General features: G+C 39.4%; 1 protein-coding gene across 3 annotated transcripts; it reads right to left on the bottom strand.

The window, feature by feature from the left end:
* Positions 1 to 583: 583 nt before the first annotated feature.
* ccdc186 (coiled-coil domain-containing protein 186) lies at positions 584 to 17,398 on the bottom strand. Of its 3 annotated transcripts, none has more exons than XM_057826343.1 (16): positions 17,250 to 17,398; positions 15,574 to 16,310; positions 15,307 to 15,433; positions 13,014 to 13,142; positions 11,161 to 11,373; positions 10,970 to 11,089; positions 10,725 to 10,829; positions 10,438 to 10,536; positions 10,187 to 10,273; positions 9,979 to 10,121; positions 7,246 to 7,501; positions 6,993 to 7,182; positions 6,726 to 6,818; positions 6,420 to 6,627; positions 4,190 to 4,409; positions 584 to 4,129 (listed from the first exon to the last, which is right to left on the bottom strand). In XM_057826343.1, exons 2-16 carry the CDS (start codon positions 16,287 to 16,289, stop codon positions 4,061 to 4,063), a joined length of 2,775 nt encoding a protein of 924 aa, XP_057682326.1. In that variant the 5' UTR covers positions 16,290 to 16,310; positions 17,250 to 17,398; the 3' UTR covers positions 584 to 4,060. The 3 variants fall into 3 exon arrangements, with proteins under 3 accessions (XP_057682326.1, XP_057682329.1, XP_057682327.1); XM_057826346.1 differs by having other exon boundaries at positions 6,738 to 6,818; XM_057826344.1 differs by having other exon boundaries at positions 15,574 to 16,305; positions 17,250 to 17,396.
* Between the last annotated feature and the right edge of the window lie 2,307 nt (positions 17,399 to 19,705).

The raw sequence follows: 19,705 nt of genomic DNA, 5'->3' as shown, positions 1-19,705 counted from the left end.
CATGCCGTCTGCTGTATATATTTGGTTCCTTTTTTTACCCTGCCTACTGCCCATAGCTAGTTGGGATAGGCTCCAGCACCCTTGTGATGTTTAAAAAAAAAAGCTTTATTATGTATTTTAACAAAAAAAAAAAGGCCTTAACACAGTATATAACTATAGTGTATATGCTTTTCTAATAAAAAAAAAATTACATGGCTATATTTTTAAGGAAAAAAGGCTTACACGTGTTTTTGCGGAGGGAAAAAAAGCCCTGGTATACGTTTTTTCCCCCTAACAAATTCATTTTTTTTAAAAGATAAAATTGCCCGAACATATTTTTTTTTTACTAAACAAGGTTGTGTACAAGTATACATTTTTTTAAACCCCAGCTGACTATACATTGGTTTATGAAAGAAACAAATGCCTTAGCATTGTTTTTTTTAAAAGAAAAAGCCTTACAATACTTTTCTTGATTAAAAAAAAAAACCTTACTATACATGTGTTTTCTATCATTTTTTTCTTTTGTAGAAAACTTTTTAACAAAACTATAACTTACTATACATGATCTATGTCACCCTTCTTAGGATGTGAAGAAGCTAAATCAACAATGGAATCCCAAAAATGTTAAGAGCAACCTCATTTTATTCCCCGGAGCCATCGCATACATTCACACACATGTTCAGTACATATACAAGATGCATCATTTGAAAAATGCAGAGATTTAAAAAAAAAAAAAAAAAAAAATCACAGTTTGGATTTTTTACACAAACATTCAAACGAAAAAGAAAAAAAAAAGGAACCTATTGTTTGGATGCTTATCATAACAAGTGATGGGCGTCAATGAATGCAACAGGACAGGTGTCATGAAGGTGACGGGCGTCCTGAATGCATAACGTGTCATGAACACGAGACGTGACAGGCGTCATGAACACGAGAGGTGACGGGCATCATGAACGCGACGTAACGCCTCTCATGAAAGCGACGTGACAGGCGTCACGAACGCCTGATGTGACAGGCGTCAAGAAAGCCACATGATGCCTGTCATGAACGCGACGTGACAGACGTCGTGAACGCGACGTGATAGGCGTCTAGAGCGCGTGATGTGACAGGTGTCTTGAACACGTGACGTGACAGGCCTTATGAACGCAACGTGACACGTCTTGAATGCGACGTGACAGGCGTCTTGAACGTGATGTGACGCCTGTCCGATGTGACGCCTGTCCTGAAAGCGACGTGACAGACATCATGAATGCGTGACGTGGCAGGCGTCATGAACAAATGACATGCCATAAACGCGTGACGTAACAGGCGTCAATGAACGCGACAGGACAGGTGTCATGAAGGCATGACGTCACAGGCGTCACGAACGCCTGATGTGACAGGCGTCAAGAAAGCCACATGATGCCTGTCATGAACGCGATGTGACAGACGTCGTGAACGCGACGTGACAGGCGTCTAGAGCGCGTGATGTGACAGGTGTCTTGAACACGTGACAGGCTTTATGAACGCGACGTGACACGTCTTGAATGCGACGTGACAGGCGTCTTGAACGCGATGTGACGCCTGTCCGATGTGACGCCTGTCCTGAAAGCGACGTGACAGACATCATGAATGCGTGACGTGGCAGGCGTCATGAACAAATGACATGTCATAAACGGGTGACGTAACGGGCGTCAATGAACGCGACAGGACAGGTGTCATGAAGGCATGACGTCACGGGTGTCGTGAACACGTGACGTGACAGGCGTCGTAAACGCATGACATGTCATGAACGCGTGACGTGACAGGCTTCATGAACGCGACGTGACAGGCGTCAACGAACGCGACAGGACAGGTGTCATGATGGCGTGACGTGACGGGTGTCGTGAACACGTGACGCAACAGGCGTCATGAATGCATGACTTGACATGAACGCGTGACGTGACAGACATCATGAACGCGTGACGTGTCATGAATGAGACGTGACGGGCGTCAACGAACGCGACAGGACAGGTGTCATGAAGGCGTGACGTGACGGGTGTCGTGAACACGTGACGCAACAGGCGTCATGAACACGTGACTTGACATGAACACGCGATGTGACAGGTTTCGTGAACGCGACGTAACACCTGTCATGAAAGTGACGTGACAGGCGTCATGATCGCCTGACGTGACAGTCGTCAAGAAAGCCACATGGTGCCTGTCATGAATGAGATGTAACAGGCGTCGTGAATGAGAGACGTGACAGGCGTCATGAATGCGATCATGTGACGCCTGCCCTGAACGCGACGTGACTGGCGTCATGAACGCGTGACGTGGCAGGCGTCATAAATGCGATGTGACGCCTGCCATGAACACGTGATGTGTCATGAACGCGTGACGTGACAGGCGTCATGAACGCGACGTGATGGGCATCAATGAACGCGACAGATGTCATGAAGGAGCGACGTAACACCTCTCATGAAAGCGATGTGACAGGCGTCGTGAACATGCGCCGTGACAGGCATCGTGACCGCGAGAAATGACATGCGTTCATGACATGTCACGTGTTCATAACGCCTGCCACGTCACGCGTTCATGGCAGGCGTCATAAATGCGATGTGACGAACGCGATGTGACAGGCGTTATGAACACGAGACGCGACAGGTGTCATGAATGTGACGTGACGCCCATCAGGTCATGAACGTGACGTGACGCGCATCATGTTAAGAATGTGTCATAACACCTGTTATGAACGTGACACTTTGCATCAAAAGTGACTCTTTAATGATTGAAATGACACTTAATGATACCTATCATAAGCATTCATTCATATTCGTGAGTCGTGACCGATGTCGTATCATTATGACATTGTTGTGATAAGCATTCAAATCAAGTTTAACCCGCCAGAAAAAAAAAATCACATTTTGCAGGCGTCCGATTCAAGAAAACGGCAAACATGAGAAGAAACAAAGAAAAGGGCACAGATTGCACTTTTGTCCCTGGAGTGATTTTTGTCAATTTTCCACAAAACGACCTCAACATTTTAGGCCTTTTCCCCACTAAGCATGAGAAGTCAAGCGCGGATTTACCTTCAAATACCCTGTGGTGACACACCCAAAAGAAAGTATGGACACCTCCCATAAGTCATTGCTGCCATTTACAGCGAGAGACATTGATGACGTCTTATCGCCGGCATCATTGGAATCATTTTACGCATTGGTTGCCATTGACGCCTCGAGACGTCCAATCTGTTTGAAGTTGGACTGAATAAGCATGTGGGCAAAAAAGACGGAAGTCGAGTTGTTTGTCATTTTAAACCGCCATTAACTTCAACTTTACTCTTTCCGTGCCATTGACGGCGCTAGACGTCCAATCCGTTTGAACTTCAGATTGGACGTCTATCGCCGTCAATGGCAGGCAGTGAATTAACATGTTAGCATAAAAGTCAAGTGGAGTCGTTTGTCATTTTAAACTGCTCTTAACATATACGAGGCCATTGACGGCGATAGGCGTCCAATCCGTTTGAACTTTATATGGATTTAACTGGACGTCTACTGCTAGCATCCAATGAGTTAACATGTTAGCAAAGAGTCAGTAGCAGAGTTGCTAATCATTTTAAACAACCCTATTGAACTCTAATCTTAACTCTTTCTGTGCCACTGACGGCGGCAGACGTCCAATTGTGTGGATCTTTTCATCGTTCAGTGAATTTAAATCTGTTTTAAAATGGATTGAAATTTAGTCTGTGGCTAACAGACTTCCAATCCATTGAAACTAGGGAGGCTGGCAGCGAATACACTTCATTTGTGCTGTCAATTAATTAACAATAATAATAATTAAAAAAATACAGTTAAACCCATTCATTCGTGAAAGGTGACGTTGTCAAATATATTAACTCAAGAACAAGTAAAAAAAAAAAAACAAAAAGAATGATCAAACTTGGGGAAATCTTGTACAAGAGCGTCCATTGTCATCGAGACAAAACGGCTACCGCTTCATCTTCGGAGTGCTACGTCATTTTGGCATTGAGGTGGTTGTTTTCAACACAGTAGCGAGACACGCGTCTGGTCCCTTTTCAGTCTACATTCAAGAAGAGCGTCGGCAGAAGACTTCCTTCCCTTTACCTGGCGGGTTCTCGCTGCTGTTTTATCAGCTTCTCGATCTCGGCGCCCAACGTCTGCAGGTTCTCCTGGAAAGTCCCGTTATCCCCAGTGAGCAGAAGTAATGTCCGACGGGGCTAATATCTTACCTTCAGAGTGATGTTCTTCAAGAGCGTGTCCTCCAGCACCGCCTGCAGCTTCCTGTTGATTTCCAGCGAGAGGTCCAGCGTCAGCCCGCTGTCGGCCGGGTGGGACGTGTACAGCGAGGCCATGATGCCGCCCCGCCGGCTCAGGTGGGCTTTGTTGAAGTCGGACGCCTCGGACGACAGGGCTCCCGATTCTTCTCTTAGCACGTAGCTTTGGATGATTCTGCCAGAGAAGGAAAGAAAGTGAATTTATCACTTGTCCAGTCGGTTTGAAGTTGGAGGGTGGCAGCGAATGAAATGGACCAGATGTCTATTGCTGTAGGTGACAACCAATGAGTTTAATTGGGCCCTTAAATGCTATGCTAAAGCTAAATTGACTTTTTTTTTTTTTCTGAAATGCTCATTTTTATTTTCAACATTTGTTGGGGAACTATGGATCCCCTAAAGGGACTTCGACAGAAATAAAATTCATTTAAGCAATCTGGTGCACACCAGAATGTTTCTAGTGTGCACCGGAAACTATCTGGTAAACATTAGCATTAAATAGCATTTAAGCTAGCAGACGTTTGCTATGCGAGTTAGCCAATTGTTGCAAACATTAGCATTAAATAGCATTTAAGCTAGCGGACATTTGCTATGCAAGTAAGCCAATTGTTGTAAAAATTAGCATTATACAGCATTTAAGCTAGCTGACTTTTGCTATGCAAGTAAGCCAATTGTTGTAAACATTAGCATTACATAGCATTTAAGCTAGCAGACGTTTGCTATGCGAGTTAGCCAATTGTTGCAAACATTAGAATTAAATAGCATTTAAGCTAGCGGACATTTGCTATGCAAGTAAGCCAATTGTTGTGTAAACATTTGCATTATATAGCATTTAAGCTAGTGGACTTTTGCCACGCTAGTTAGACAATTGTTGTAAACATTAGCATTATATGCATTTAAGCTAGCGGACTTTAGCAATATATAGCATTTAAGATGTCAGACGTTTGCTATGCAAGTTAGCCAATTGTTGCAAACATTAGCATCAAATAGCATTTAAGCTAGCAGACTTTGCTATGCTAGTTAGACAATTGTTGTAAACATTAGCATTATATAGCATTTAAGCTCGCAAGCTTTTGCTATGCTAGTTAGACAACTGTTGTAAACGTTAGCATAATATAGCATTTAAGCTAGCAAGCTTTTGCTACGCTAGTTAGACAATTGTTGTAAACATTCGCATTATGTAGCATTTGAGCTAGCGGACTCTTGCTATGCTAGTCAGACAATTGTTGAAAACATTAGCATTATTTAGCATTTGAGCTAGCGGACTTTTGCCATGCAAGTTAGCCACTTGTTATAAACATTCGCATTACATAGCATTTAAGCTAGCAGACTTTTGCTATGCAAGTTAGCCAATTGTTGTATAAACATTCGCATTATATGCATTTAAGCTAGTGGACTTTTGCCATGCTAGTTAGACAATTGTTGTAAACATTAGCATTATATAGCATTTAAGCTAGCTGACTTTAGCATTATATAGCATTTAAGATGTCGGACGTTTGCTATGCAAGTTAGCCAATTGTTGTAAACGTTTGCAGTATATAGCATTTAAGCTAGCGGGCTTTGATATGCAAGTTAACTAATTGTTTTAAACATTAGCATTATATAGCATTTAGGATAGCGGGCTTTTGCTATACTAGTTGGACAATTGTTGTAAACATTAGCATTATATAGCATTTGAGCTAGCGGACTTTTGCTATGTAAGTTAGCCAATAATTGTAAACATTAGCATGATAGAGCATTTAAGCTAGCGGATTTAAGCTGTGCAAGTTGGCCAATTGCTGTTAACATTAGCATTATACAGCAGTTAAGGTAACAGATTTAAGCTATGCAAATTAGCCAATTGTTGTTAACATTAGCATTATACAGCATTTAAGGTAGCGGACTTTTGCTATGCACGTTAACCAATTGTTGCCAAACGGCAGAAAAGTCATATTAATAAAACCAAGTAAATAATAAGGATGTTTACGCAAAAAAAGAAATAAAATAATCGACTGAAGACAAAATGGTAGACAAGACTCAGGTGTTGTTGAGGTGAAATCACGTAAATCGGGTACTCCGTAACTCAGGAACTACCTGTATAACTTTTCGAAAGTAATTCAGAAGTCGTCGTACACTCGGAGTGCCCATCAAAGTGAAATACATGGTTAATCAATAGTGTCATTTCCAATTTAAACGCATTGTCACCTACTTGGTCTTTTTGCGTATCTCGTCCACCAGCTGTTTGATGTGATCCTCCATGAACTCCATTTTCTCCTGCTTGCGAGCCAGCGCCTTCTGCACACGGACGACGCGCTCCACCAGCACCGCCTTGTCCACCTCCGGGAAGCTGTCGGCCGCCGAGTGGCTCTCCGGCGAGCGCTCCTCGCCTCCGCCCGTGTGCCGCGTGTTCAACGAGCCTTCAAAAGCAGTCGGACTGCGCTTCAGAATAGTGGCAAAACCCCCCTTCCGGCCCGGACGGATGAGACGTCGGCGTGATGAAAAATTGAAGACAAACCGGGTGAAGCACCTGAGGAACTGGAGCGGCTGCCCATGCTGCCGCCGTCGCGCTCGCAGCTTCCGTTCTCCACCTGCTCCAGTCGCTTTCGAGCTAAAACGGAAAACACACACACATATACAAATCATTCCATGGTTTCATTATAATTAAAAAATGTCTTTAATCATTTTGATTCATTTGGACTGGGAGTATTTCAATGACTTTCTAGATTATTTTTGCAGGAGTGACCATTTTAGAAAATGGGAATTGGATCACTTCAAAGCAGACCTTGCGTGAGCTGCTTGGTGAGATCCTTGACGTTGGCCGCTTGCTTCCTCTTCTGCGTGACCAGCTCGTCCCTCAGCTCGTCCACGCGCGTCTTCAGCTGGCTCTGCTCCTCTAGCAACGCAGTCCTCTCCTCCTGCAGGGCGTGCACTTCCTGCCGCCTCAGAGTTTCTTCCCGCTCCAGCCGTCGCGACTGCAAAACAGCGCACGGAGCTCAACGCCGGAAGCCTCGGCGAGGCCATCGGTCGGAAAATACCTCAAGTTCCAGCGCGTTGTCCGTTTCGTCCAGCCTGGCCCGCAGCTGGGCGAATTTGTCGGTCAACTGATCTACCTGGGACTGCAGCGCGTTGCTCTCCGACTGAAGCCGCGCGTTCTTGCCGCTCAGCTTCTCGGTGAAGGCCAGCAGCTCGGCCTCGCGCTCCCTGCTTCCCTGTACGTCGCGTTGCAGGTCGAGCATCTGGGCGTTCAACGAGTCCACCTCGTCGGAACGGGACTTCAGTTCTTCTCGGTCCCTGCCCAAAACGACATTTGAGCTGGAAATGTTGGACTAAGCTTGAACCCTTTTTATAGGGTAAGTGACTATTTTTTGGTTACTAAAAAAACCAACCCAGTAAAAAGTTAAAAACCTGACATCCACTTTGAGTCATGTTTTAGTGTGGCCTACATGACCCAAAATGGGTTGTGCACATATTAGAATGCCAGATTTAAATTATAAATATATTAGGGCTGTCAAAATTATCGCGTTAACGCGCGGTAATTAATTTTTTAAATTAATCACGTTAAAATATTTGACGCAATTAACGCACATGTCCCGCTCAGACAGTATTCTGCCTTTTGGTAAGTTTCACAGCAAGGTTTTTTTGTGCTGTCTAACAGCGAACTCTTGTGGTCGCTTTGCGACATGGTTTATTGCTTTCTTGCCAGTTCAATATGGCTGCACGACGTCTCGGGCTGACGCCTACGTTGTAATGTTGTGCTTATATGATCCTTGGACAAAATTTGTCCTTAAGTATGGTTGTTGTAAAGAATGTACATATTATGTTAGTAAGCGAAATGTTATAGTTTTTGTATGAGACACTTTTTGTTTATGTTTAGTGAACCTGTATAGCGTGCTAAGCTAACGTTGTTGCTAATGCAATGCTTGTGTACTTTTTTTTTTGTAGTTTCACTATGGTCTAAAGAGAACAATGGTTTGAGGCCATTTTATTAATAAATCAGATGAAAAAGGAAGAAGTCTGATTGTTAAGGCGTCGTTCACTAGCTGTCTAGCTTTGGAAAAAGTAGACGCTTCGGAGTAAGAACAGCATTGACAGATTTAAATGACAGTAGAGTGAAATGCCCACTACAGTCCTTATGTTGAATGTATATATCCATCTTGTGTCTTATCTTTCCATTCCAACAAATTATTTTACAGAATATATATATAATTTACAGAAAAATATGGCATATTTTATAGATGGTTTGAATTGCGATTAATTGCGATTAATTACGATTAATTAATTTTTAAACTGTAATTAACTCGATTAAAAATATATATATTAAAATATATACGACTTAGTATATCATTATTAATATTTTTTTATGTTATAAATCGTTATTTTTCGTGATTTTTTTAATAAGTGAATAAAATACAAATAAAATTGCATATTAACATTTTTAAAAAATGTTTCTAAAAAAATAAAAAATTAAAACATAAGCATGCATGAATAACATTTTTAAAAATTACCAACCAAAAAATGATTCTGAAAAATAAATAAAATAGAATTAACATTTTTGAATATTAAAAAAATGTTTACAAAATAAAATGGCATTAACATTTTTTAAAATAAAAAATGTCTAAAAATAAAAATAGAATCACATTTTTGAAAACTACTAAAAAGTGTTTCCAAAAAATAAAATCGCATTAACATTTTTGGCTATTACAAAAAAAATTTTGTAAAAGATAAAAAAATTCCTTTAACATTTTTAAACATAGAAAATGTTTACAAAAATGGAATAGCATTAATCATATTTTTAAAAATTACCAAAAAATGTTTCTAAATAACAGCCAAAATAGCATCAACATTTTAAAAAAATGTTTACGAAAATAAAATAGCATTTGTATTTAAAAAAAAAAACTTTCTGAAAAAAATAAAATTGCATTAATCACATTTTCTTAATTATGAAAAAAATTGAAACATAAAATAGCGTGAATATATATATAAAAAAATTTTTTTTCAAAGTTTACAAAAATAAAACAGCATTAACATGTTAAAAAAATTAAAATGTTTACAAAAAACAGCATTTATCAAATAAAAAAATATCTGAACAACATTTAACTACATTTTTAATTTTAAATGTTTAAAAATTTCTACAAAAAAAAAAAAAAAATAGAAAAAAATAACATTTTTGAAAATTTTTAAAATTGTTACTAAAAAAAGAAATGGCATTAACATAAAAAAGGTTTACAAAAATTAAATAACATTAATCACGTAAAAAATAGAACAGCAACATGTTTAAAATGTTTAAAAACTTCCCCAAAAAATATCATTAATAACGTTTTTAAAAATTAAAAAAATCTTTTTCTAAAAAATTAAGAGGAATAATTGAAGTTTTATCTGTTTATTTACACAATATTTTCTATTATAAACTCATTGCCTCCCATTGACAACGGTAGACGTCCAATTCATTTAAACTGGAAGGAACGGCTGTGCATGCTCAAGTTTCAGTGCCACTGACGGCGCTCGACGTCCAAACCATTTGGAGGACGAATGAATGAATGACGTCTAGTGATATCAATGGCAGCCAATAAGTTCAATGACTGCCCTAGAAAGTATGTATATATAAGCCAAATGTTTAATGAATATATAAAATAAATAAAAATGGAAAAAAATCTACTGATATATTCTTTCCATAATTAAAATAGATATTCAGTGCTTTTTCCCTTTGTATAAAAAAAATAGAATTAAATAAAAATGAAAAAGTGGATTGACGGAGGCAGCGTCGATACCGTTGTTGCTGCTCCTGCAGTTCCTCCATCTTATTCAAGAGGTCTCTCTGACGTCCGATCTCGGCCTTCTGCCTGTTGATGATCTCCCGGTATTTGCCGAGCTCGTCCTCCCAGCGCGGACGCTCGTCCTCCAGGCACTTCAACTGCGGAGCGCCACGAGATGGTCGGTGGACGTTTAATGCGGCAAGGGCGAGAGCCGCGCACAAACCTTAGTGCGAAGCGTGTCCAGCTCGTCCATGCTCTCCTTGTAACTCCTCTTCAGGTCGTCCAGCTCTTTGGCCTTCACGCGGTGTACCTGCAACAAAACAGCCATTGATAATGGTAGATGTAACCTGTTGTAAGTACCCTAAAATTAAATTAAATCATGGTCTCCCATTGACAACGATAGACATCCAATTTATTTAAACTTGGGTGGATTGGCCGTGAAGGCTCATCTTTCAGTGCCTTGTTTGCCGTCACCTCTAATTGGTCCGTTTGTTCCTGCTTGTGCTTGGCAAGCTCTCCTTTGGTCTCCCTCAGTTTAGCGTCCAGCTCGTTGGATTTGATCTCCTCTGATTCCTGACAGACAAACGAGAGAGGGATCGTGTCATTTAGGCCAGCCACAAAATATTACTTTAAGAGTTCATCACTGATTTCTATTTTTCAGCTAATGAGCAGTGCTGTCACGGATTACTTGAAAAATTTAATTACTGGTTAAAAAAGTAATCTAGGCACTTTACTGATTACTTTATTATTAAAATGCTGACCTGATATGTTCTGATCATATCCTGGCAGTTCTTGCGAATCTGCTCTGTCTCTTCTTTGGCTTGCGTCAGCTTGGATGTGACGTCCTTCAGCTTGTCTTTGGACTCCTGCAAACATTTGACTTTTACTCATTGGCTTCCATTGACAGCAATGGCAATCCAATCCATTTGGACTGGGACATGGGACGGTTGGCAGCGAATGAACAAACCTGAACAAAACCAGTTCAAAGCTCTTTACCAACACTTGCCTTGTGGGCGTCGGCCTCACTCTTGAGTTTGTTCTGAGCCCATTTGACTTTGATGAGATGCGAGTTGTTGTCCTCCTTTAATTTTTCCACCTCGCGAACCAGCCGGCCGACTTCGCCTTCCTGACGACGGAGTTAACGACACGTCAAAGACGGAAAAAAAAAAAGACGGACAGGACGGGATGGAGCGGAACCTTAGCGTCGCAGAGCTGCTGCAGTCGACCTCGCTCTTGAGCCAGCTGGTTCCCTCGAAGGGCTTGGCGCTCCACTTCCTTGGTGGCCTCTCGCAGCTTCTTCTCCAAAGTCTCCTTTTCCCGCCTCAGGTCCAGGGCTTCCTTCTCCCCGCGCACGTATTTCATCACCATGCTCTCTTTCTCTTGGCGAGCTTCCTCGCACTTCCTGTTGGCCTGAAAGAACAAAGGGGTTGATCTCAACTTTTCTCTGATTGAGATCAAATTGGAAAGCAACATTCCTTGATTGATTGGTCACTTAGCATGTAATGCAAAAGCTAATATCTATAACCTTTTTTTCTTTTTGTTTTTTTCCCCACCGCCGAGCCAAAACTGTTTGGGCCACGACGCCGTTCATAAACCATAACAACCAGAATTCTTCTGCGACATTGGCTTGCTTTCATTTGCCACCCCATAGGGCCAAAATTTGCCAAATAAATACACACATTTATTTCTAATGCCCATAATTTCCCATTCATTTCGAGAAACAGCGAGCTTCTTAACCTGTCGAAATTTTTATAATAATTAGATTGGTATCCAGGGCATGGACGTGCATACCTGTCAGTGGGATAGCCTTACTTGGGTGCCAGTTGAATGTCAATGCGCTGTAATGTAAAGTGTATGGTCAAAAATCACAACCACATGTTTTTCTGCCTTTCCAAATGAATGGAAAATTTGGACGTTCATAGCCGTCAATGGCATAGCCAGACTTGGGTGCCAGTTTCAATGTCAATGCACTGTAATGGTAAGTGCATGGTCAAAAATCACAGCTACGCATGTTTTTCTGCCATTTAAAATGAATGGAAAATTTGGTCGTGCAGAGCCGCCAATGGCATGGACGTGCATGGCATACAAAAATACCATATACCAAAACCAAAATTGCACAACCCAAAAAAATGCAACATATCAAATAAAAATGCCACATGCCAAAATCCATTTGACCACATATCAAAAAAAAAAAAAAAAAACGCCACTTGCCAAAATCCATTTTGTCACATACCAAGAAAATTGCCACAGTGCAAAATCCAGTTTGCCCCGTCCCCCCAAAAAAATGCCACATGGCAAAAATAAATTTTTGCCACATACCAAATACCACTTTTTGTTCTCGGCCCTACTGTTCAGCTTTAGGGGTGGGAGCCTCTTGCTAACTCACAATACGATACTAAGTTCACGATAATGATCTCGCAATATGGCGATACCACAATTATCGATACAATGGTCAGGAAACATTTCTACTATATTCTACAAAACAACCAATTGACAGAAAAACAAGCTATCTTCATCCTTCTGCTGTAAGTTTATCACTAGTAGACGTCCAATCCATTTGAACTGGGAGGGTGGCAGTGAATTAACCCCTCCCACTTCAAACGGGTCCCTCCCACTTCTATGGCTGTTAGGGATTACTGTTTTAAATATGACCCATGAGAAGTGTTTTCAGAATATTAATATTCGCTGCCGTTGACAGCGCTAGACGTCCAATCCATTTTGATTGGGCATTTACAGGCAGCCCTCCGAATCTAAATGAATTGGACGTATGGACGCTGATATTAAAACTCATCGTGTGTGAACAGGCAAGGGAAAAAAATTACTCGGAATGCTAAAGCGGCTTGTGCGCTTGGCTCTGGATGAAAAAAAAAAAGTCTGCTTTCCTGGTGATTATTTCCAATAACAAGAAAAGCTTAGAGTTCTGAGTGCCGCACACGCATTCCTCCAATAATTTGGGCGACAGGGCAAATTCTCCGTCAGGCGGACAATAAAAATAAACACCGGTCGGGCCGGTGAGTCAAGGGCAAGTGCGACGTGAGGTCCTGTTTTACCTGTTCCAAGCGGTGGGTGGTCTCCTTTTGCATTTGCATCAGGCCGGCTTTGGCCGCCTGGTCTTGTTGAATGAGTTTGTCCTGGGTGTCTTTTAGCTCCCTCTGCAGCTCCGCCATTTTGCCCTCCAACTGTCAACACAAACACATGGCACACCACTCAAGGCTAAAAATTAGCTAGCAAATCTGATTTTTTAAAATTGACAGTCTCTGTTTTCTTTATCTGTGGTATGATTACGATCAATTCGTCTAAGCTAATCAAATCTCGCCTTTGTGACTTCACTGAACTAAATGCACCTAAAGATTATTTGTTACCATTTTCTATGTTATCTAAAAACATGTATTGAGCAAGACGATATCGGATAATAACAACACAAGTTTATCATTATTTGTTTTGGGCCAATAAGCAAGTTGCCTTCAAAGTGAATGTAGAAGTCTTCTACCTTTGTACAAAGGCTGGTCACAGCTTAGCACACCAGTTATGCTTATTGACCATTAGATGTCTCTAAACTAAGATGTTTAGGATTTGTCTTCTGAGCAGACCATGGTGCAAAAATTAAATGAACAATAAATGATTGAACATTTTTTAATTATAAACTCATTACATATAACTAATGTATTACCAGAAGGAAATAGTCACTAAGAAAAGTAATAAATATACAAAAATCTGTGCAAAAGCCCAGCAGAATATATTTGTCTGGACAAGTTTTTGCCTTTCACCTGCTTGTATTTGTAGTGCCATCACTTCGTGGCGCTTCGGGGTTTATTTGACTAAAACTGGTGTCTTTAACCATTCTGATATGAACAATAAATATGGTGGTGCAATATAGGCACTTTTTTCCAAAACTTTAGTTGAAGTTGTTCTCTTATTTTTCACAGAATGTTCATTCGGAAAACCTTGTTGTTACATTTGTTATTATTAAAGCATCCAGTGGGGCATCACAATACAATTAGCCATAAAATGTTAAGCCCACGACCGCATATACCCGTAGTGGTTTGATGATATCGGTAACAGATTTTTTGGTGATCTGTTAAAAAGTCATCATCAGACAACTCAAATGAAAATACAAACACAAATTACAAATAAAATAGCAAAATAACATTTAAAAAAATAAATAAATAAATAAATAAATAAAAATAAATAAATATAATAGCATTAATATCATTTCTAAAAATGACCAAAAAGTATCTCTAAATTTTTTTTTTAAAATAGCATTAATGACATTTTTTTAAATTACCAAAAATGTTTCTAAAAAATAAAAAAGCATTAACATTTTTAAAAATTGAAAAAAATGTTTACAAAGATCAAATACAAAACCAAATAGTATTAAAAGCATTTCTAAACATTACCAAATAAAGTTTGTAAAACATAAATAAAATAGCATTAACATTTAAAAAAAATAATAATAAAGAAATAAAGAAAATAGTATTAATCACATCTTTAAAAATTACAAAAAAAAATGTTTCTAAAAAATAAAATAGCATTAACATTTTTAAAAATAAAGAAATAATCTTTACAAAAATAAAATAGCGTAAACATTTTTAAAAATTAGTTTCTAAAAAATAAAAAAAAGCATATCACATTTTTAAAAATGACAAAATTTCTAAAAAATAAAATACCATTAACATTTTCAGAAATTAAAAAAAGGTTTCCAAAAATAAAATAGCATTAACATTTTGGAATATAAAAAAAGTTTCTAAAAAAAAATAAAAAAAATAGCAATAATCACATTTTTAAAAATGACAAAAACGTTTCTAAAAAATTAGCATTGACATTTTCAGAAAATTAAAAAAAAGTTTACAAAAATAAAATAGCATTAGCATTTTTAAAAAAATATATAAATCAAAAAAGTTTTACAAAAATTAGCATTAATCACTTTTTCAAAATGACAAAAAAAAGTTTCTAAAAAATAAATTAAATAGCAATAACCACATTTTTAAAAATGACCAAAAAATATGTTTCTACAAAAAAAACTATAAATTTTATTTATGAACTTTCAGTGCATTGACGACAATAGACGTTCAGTTATGTGGCGTCCCATCATCATCCTGCAGTGATTGAAACGAGTTTGTCACTAGTAGACATCCAATCCATTTGAAGTGTAATGTTCAGTCGTTCCCAATCCAAATGGATCGGATGCCTCTTGTCGCCAATAGCAGACAATTAGTTAAAATCAGCATTTGTTGCTCATTTTTCAGTGCCATTGACAAAGTTGAACACTTGTTCATTCGCCCCTCCCAGTCCAAATGGAAAACTCTATTACGCCAAAAAAAAAAAGTGTGAGAAAATACTTACTTTTCTGATGGTGTTCATGTGCTGCTTTTCAGTCTCCGCCCGCTTTTTTAGCTCCTCCTTCATGTTGTCCTTCTCAGAACAGATGCCCAGGATTAGATCTTGGTGTCTCTTGTTTTCCTCCAGCAACCTTCACCATAGCAACAGAAAGTGTATGTCAAAATCATTTTAGTAAAATCTACAAGAGTTGACAGTGAAATGGCAGCATGACTGAATTCATCATAAAAGCTTGAATGGCTGTGAAATGCGGAACATTTTGCATTAGTTTACCTTTGGATGGACTTTTCCTGCTGCGTGTACTTGTACTGCACACACTTCTCAAAGACCGAGATGCAGTCGTCTCGCCCGTTGACGGGAGAGCTCCCTTCCCTCAGCTCTGTCTCCAGCTCGTCAAGCAGAGACTCCTGCGACAGCGTTCGCTGGATCTGAGAAATCAGCTTCCGGCTACAGTCCGTGTCGTACGGACTGGACGTGGAATCCGAGGCCGGAGAGGAGTTGACAGTGTCCGAAACGGGGGCGGAGAGGCCATTGGAGATACCGGATGTGGCGCTCGATAAGTTTTTGGAAGTGCTTTGGATTAATGGAGGCAATAATCCGTTGAGGCTCCGCGGCGAAGGTTCCTGTTTGCAGTCTTTGTCAGAAGTTTCAACAGAGGAGGGGCTTTCAACCGCATCCCCCGAGGCTAATAAAGCTCCTTCATTTATGAGAGGTGGCTTTTCCTCTTTTCTTGAACACGGCATCCCGCCACAGTTTTCATCCGAGGCCGGTTGACTTTCGAGTTCATTTCCTTCTATCTTTGTGTCGTCAGAACAATCGGATGCGGTTTTGCTAATGTCTCCTTTTGCCTGCTCACATTCCTCGGGTTCTTGTTTTAGGACTTCCGACATGCAGTTCTGGAGCCGTTCCACCGCTGGGAATTCACCTGGAATCTCTAGGTCGGACTCCTCCATCAGATGTGCGCCTGAGGGGGGATCAGGTTGCTCCATAGTGCTTTCTATGCATCTAAACTGGCAAATGAAACGAGTGAAAACATCACAATGGGAGAACGAGTGTCAAATATTGCATCATTGCAACCAAAAATATGAATGCTGACTGAATAGTAGCTTTGTTATGAAGTTTTGAATGACCATGGAGACTTAGCGAGTCTTTTAATCTTGATTTTCAGCAATTTTCGCTCGCAATGACTTCTTTCAAAGGACCGAAATAAGACGTTTTAAGCTAAAAATGTTTATTTTAATGCTACTTTTGTCAAAAATATCGAAAAGAACTGAAAAAGATATGTTTCAAGGGTTATATTATATTTTTCACCACTCCTGATAGTAATGGAGGATATTTTTTCATTTTCTTTGACTCATTGTCTGCCATTGACAGCGCCAGACGTCCGATCGATTTGAAATGAAGGAATGTCAATGTCAATAGCACTCAGAGTTAATACATACATACATTTGGGATTTCTTTGATATATGTAATATCGAGTATTTGTTTGGGTATCAATATCGACTTGGAATATTCAATTAAATTCATATAAATACAGTAGCGTGAAAACAGTACTTTTGGCAGGTGTCATCTGTCAAGGTAAGACAAAATACGGCACTTTCGTCCTTATTAAAGATTATTTTTGCCTTGTAGCATGACCGTGTGGCTTTTTAAAGAAATTAATGCGTATAACTGGCATTTCGTATTATTTTGAAGTATATTAAGGCGAGCTATTAGCAGATGTTAGCATTCAAGGTTGTAATCTCGCTCGTAGCGCGTTGAGTTCCGACTGCACAGGACGTTAGTACGTTTAAATAAACACCAAACGGCAGAGGAAGATATAACAATATAGCCGAGTTTGCTACTTTTAGCGATAAGAAGAGACTTGTGAGTTAGCTTCTAGCTTCAGCTATCTAAGCTGTTCCGACTCATTTCCGTGAAAGAAACGAGGCAATTTAGTTCATATTTACCTAGCGAGTGGGCTCGTCCATGCGCGTTTCGATTCAGAAGGCTGCTAGGGTGAATTTAATGGGGAAATTTGAACCCTCAGGCTGTCCACCTTGCCAGCTGATCGGCCCAACAAGTCCTTACTGATATGACACATCAACAAATATGGCAACCGCAGGGTGGAAAGGACATAGGTAAGGCGTTAACCAATGGTAGGCAAGGATTTCTCTGACGTCATCTGATTAGCAACACCAATATACGTGACGTAGTTTGAATTTTTCTCCGTCCATACTCTGCTTGTTTGCGTCACATTTGTTGATGGTAGTTTATCATGTAATGCAAAAGTAACCATCTATGTCATTCCATTTTTTAATATTAATAATAAAATATAATATTTAAGTCTTTTTTTATGTCGTGCGACGCAGGGAATGTTTCCAATGACCCCCCGCCCCCCAAAATACAGTTCCCGCCAAAACGGAGGTTTTTGGAAAAGCACACACACACACACACAAAAAACTTTTTTCAAATTATATCTCGTCCTCCATTAAAAAAAAAAAAAAAAAAAAAAAAGAAAAAAAAAAGAATCAAATTCACGTTAATCATACATCCATTTTTTCCAGGAGCGCTTAAAAGCTGTACACAGAATTTGCTAAAAACCTACGGTGCCCCTGCCCCAAAATTTGCTAAAAACTTTCCCATTCGTTTCTAATGGGATGCCATTGCCATATATGTCGTTCCATTCATTTCTAATGGCCAGAATTTCCCCTTCTTTTTCAATGGTAGAAAAATATGGGTGGTTGCGATTTTTTACCAAAAACTTACCATTACTGCCCAGTGACATTCAACTAGCGCCAAAGTCGATGCCAATGACAGCCATGTACGTCCTTGCCATTGACGGCCATATACGTTGATTCTATTGATGCCAATGTACTTTGATACCATTGACCCGTTTGTAAGTCTGTGCCATTGACGGCCATGTACAGCAAAATATCAACAGGAATCGACCTGATATCAACAGGAAAAGACCATATGTATCCAAATTAAAAGGAAGTGACCTGAAATCAGAAGCAAAACTACCGTCGCAATTTCGCCAGAAATGGCATTTTCTAGTTTTTTGTTGAGGTCTTTGGATAAAAAAACTTTATAGAGCACTCATAAACAGCACAAGAATAGGCAACCAATCGATTTGGACTGGGAGGGGTTATGTTTATTCCTCCCAGTCCAAATGGATTGGACGTCAATCGTCTTCAATGGCACTGAAAGATGAGCATTCACAGCCAGACCTCCCAGTTTAAATGGCTGCCAATGGTTAAATATAATGAAAACAAATCCACTTACATATGGTGGAAACACTCAGGTGACTTTAAGTTCCGCTCTGAGACCCCCAATTTGGCCACATTTTAAAATTATCTTATGTGTGACAAATCAATGGAAAGCTTAAAATCAATTTTCTGGGGGAAGAAATTTTTTGAACAGGAGGGCATTCTAAAAAAATATAATTAAACCCCTAAACCCTAACTCGAGGTGAAATCATCAGAGAGCATAATTAAAGACACCATGATTTTGAGATATTGTTGCGTACTTGCCTTGTTTCGATTCAAAAACTCCGTGTAGCATGTCTCACCGAGTGTCATGACACAGCTGTGAATGGCCACAGCCGGACTTTTTGGGGATTTTATGGGTGAAACACGGTAATATAACAAGGGTGGCAATGTAGAAATCTGAGACATCAAGGAATTGTCGAGATTTTCTTTTTCAAATATTTCCCCCTTCAAACTTTTTTTACCCCCAATTTTCCTTGGTTTGGATCAATTATCTAAAATATTGTGGAAAATGCGACAGTAACAAACAAAATACAATTAAGCGATAGTTATGAGGTAGATATCCGTGACCTATTTACACACACTATTTTTTTCCACTGTGACGTAATTTGTTCAAAAGTTTAAAAATATGCGAGTGAATAATTTTATAAAGTCCTTTTTAAAAAAAAAAAAACTAAATACTAGACACCAATTAACGATTCTAAGCTAAAATGATAGACATTTCAAATACCTTCTTTTTATGGCTAGGTTGAGACAAAAGCGGTTGCGCGGTGTCTGTAAACGGGGGGTCTCCAGGATAAAACGGACAAATTAAAAATAGTTCTGGGGCTTGCTGCGCCACGAAACTGCTATAGCAGCATATAGACATATTGCACTATCAAACACAAGTTATTTTGGCTTAAAATAAAGCAGTTTAAGAGAGGGGTGCAAGAGCAGAAATTGCTTTTTCAGCCTCGTATTTTCCACCACATAAAAGTATGGGGCTATCATGTTTTTTTGTTTTTAAATTATAACTTGAACTCCTGCTGAACATCTTTGGCACACCTTGTTTCCATCTTTCCAAAAGGCAATGGAAATTTCTTGTATATAATCAAGATATTTTGAAGGTACAAAGTATTTTAACAAAGGAAAAAATGTTTTCACTTTCATAAGATATT

The sequence above is a fragment of the Corythoichthys intestinalis genome, chromosome 21 (assembly GCF_030265065.1).
Source record: "Corythoichthys intestinalis isolate RoL2023-P3 chromosome 21, ASM3026506v1, whole genome shotgun sequence".
In the NCBI taxonomy this organism is placed as follows: domain Eukaryota; kingdom Metazoa; phylum Chordata; class Actinopteri; order Syngnathiformes; family Syngnathidae; genus Corythoichthys; species Corythoichthys intestinalis.
This window is presented reverse-complemented; position numbering and strand designations above follow the sequence as displayed.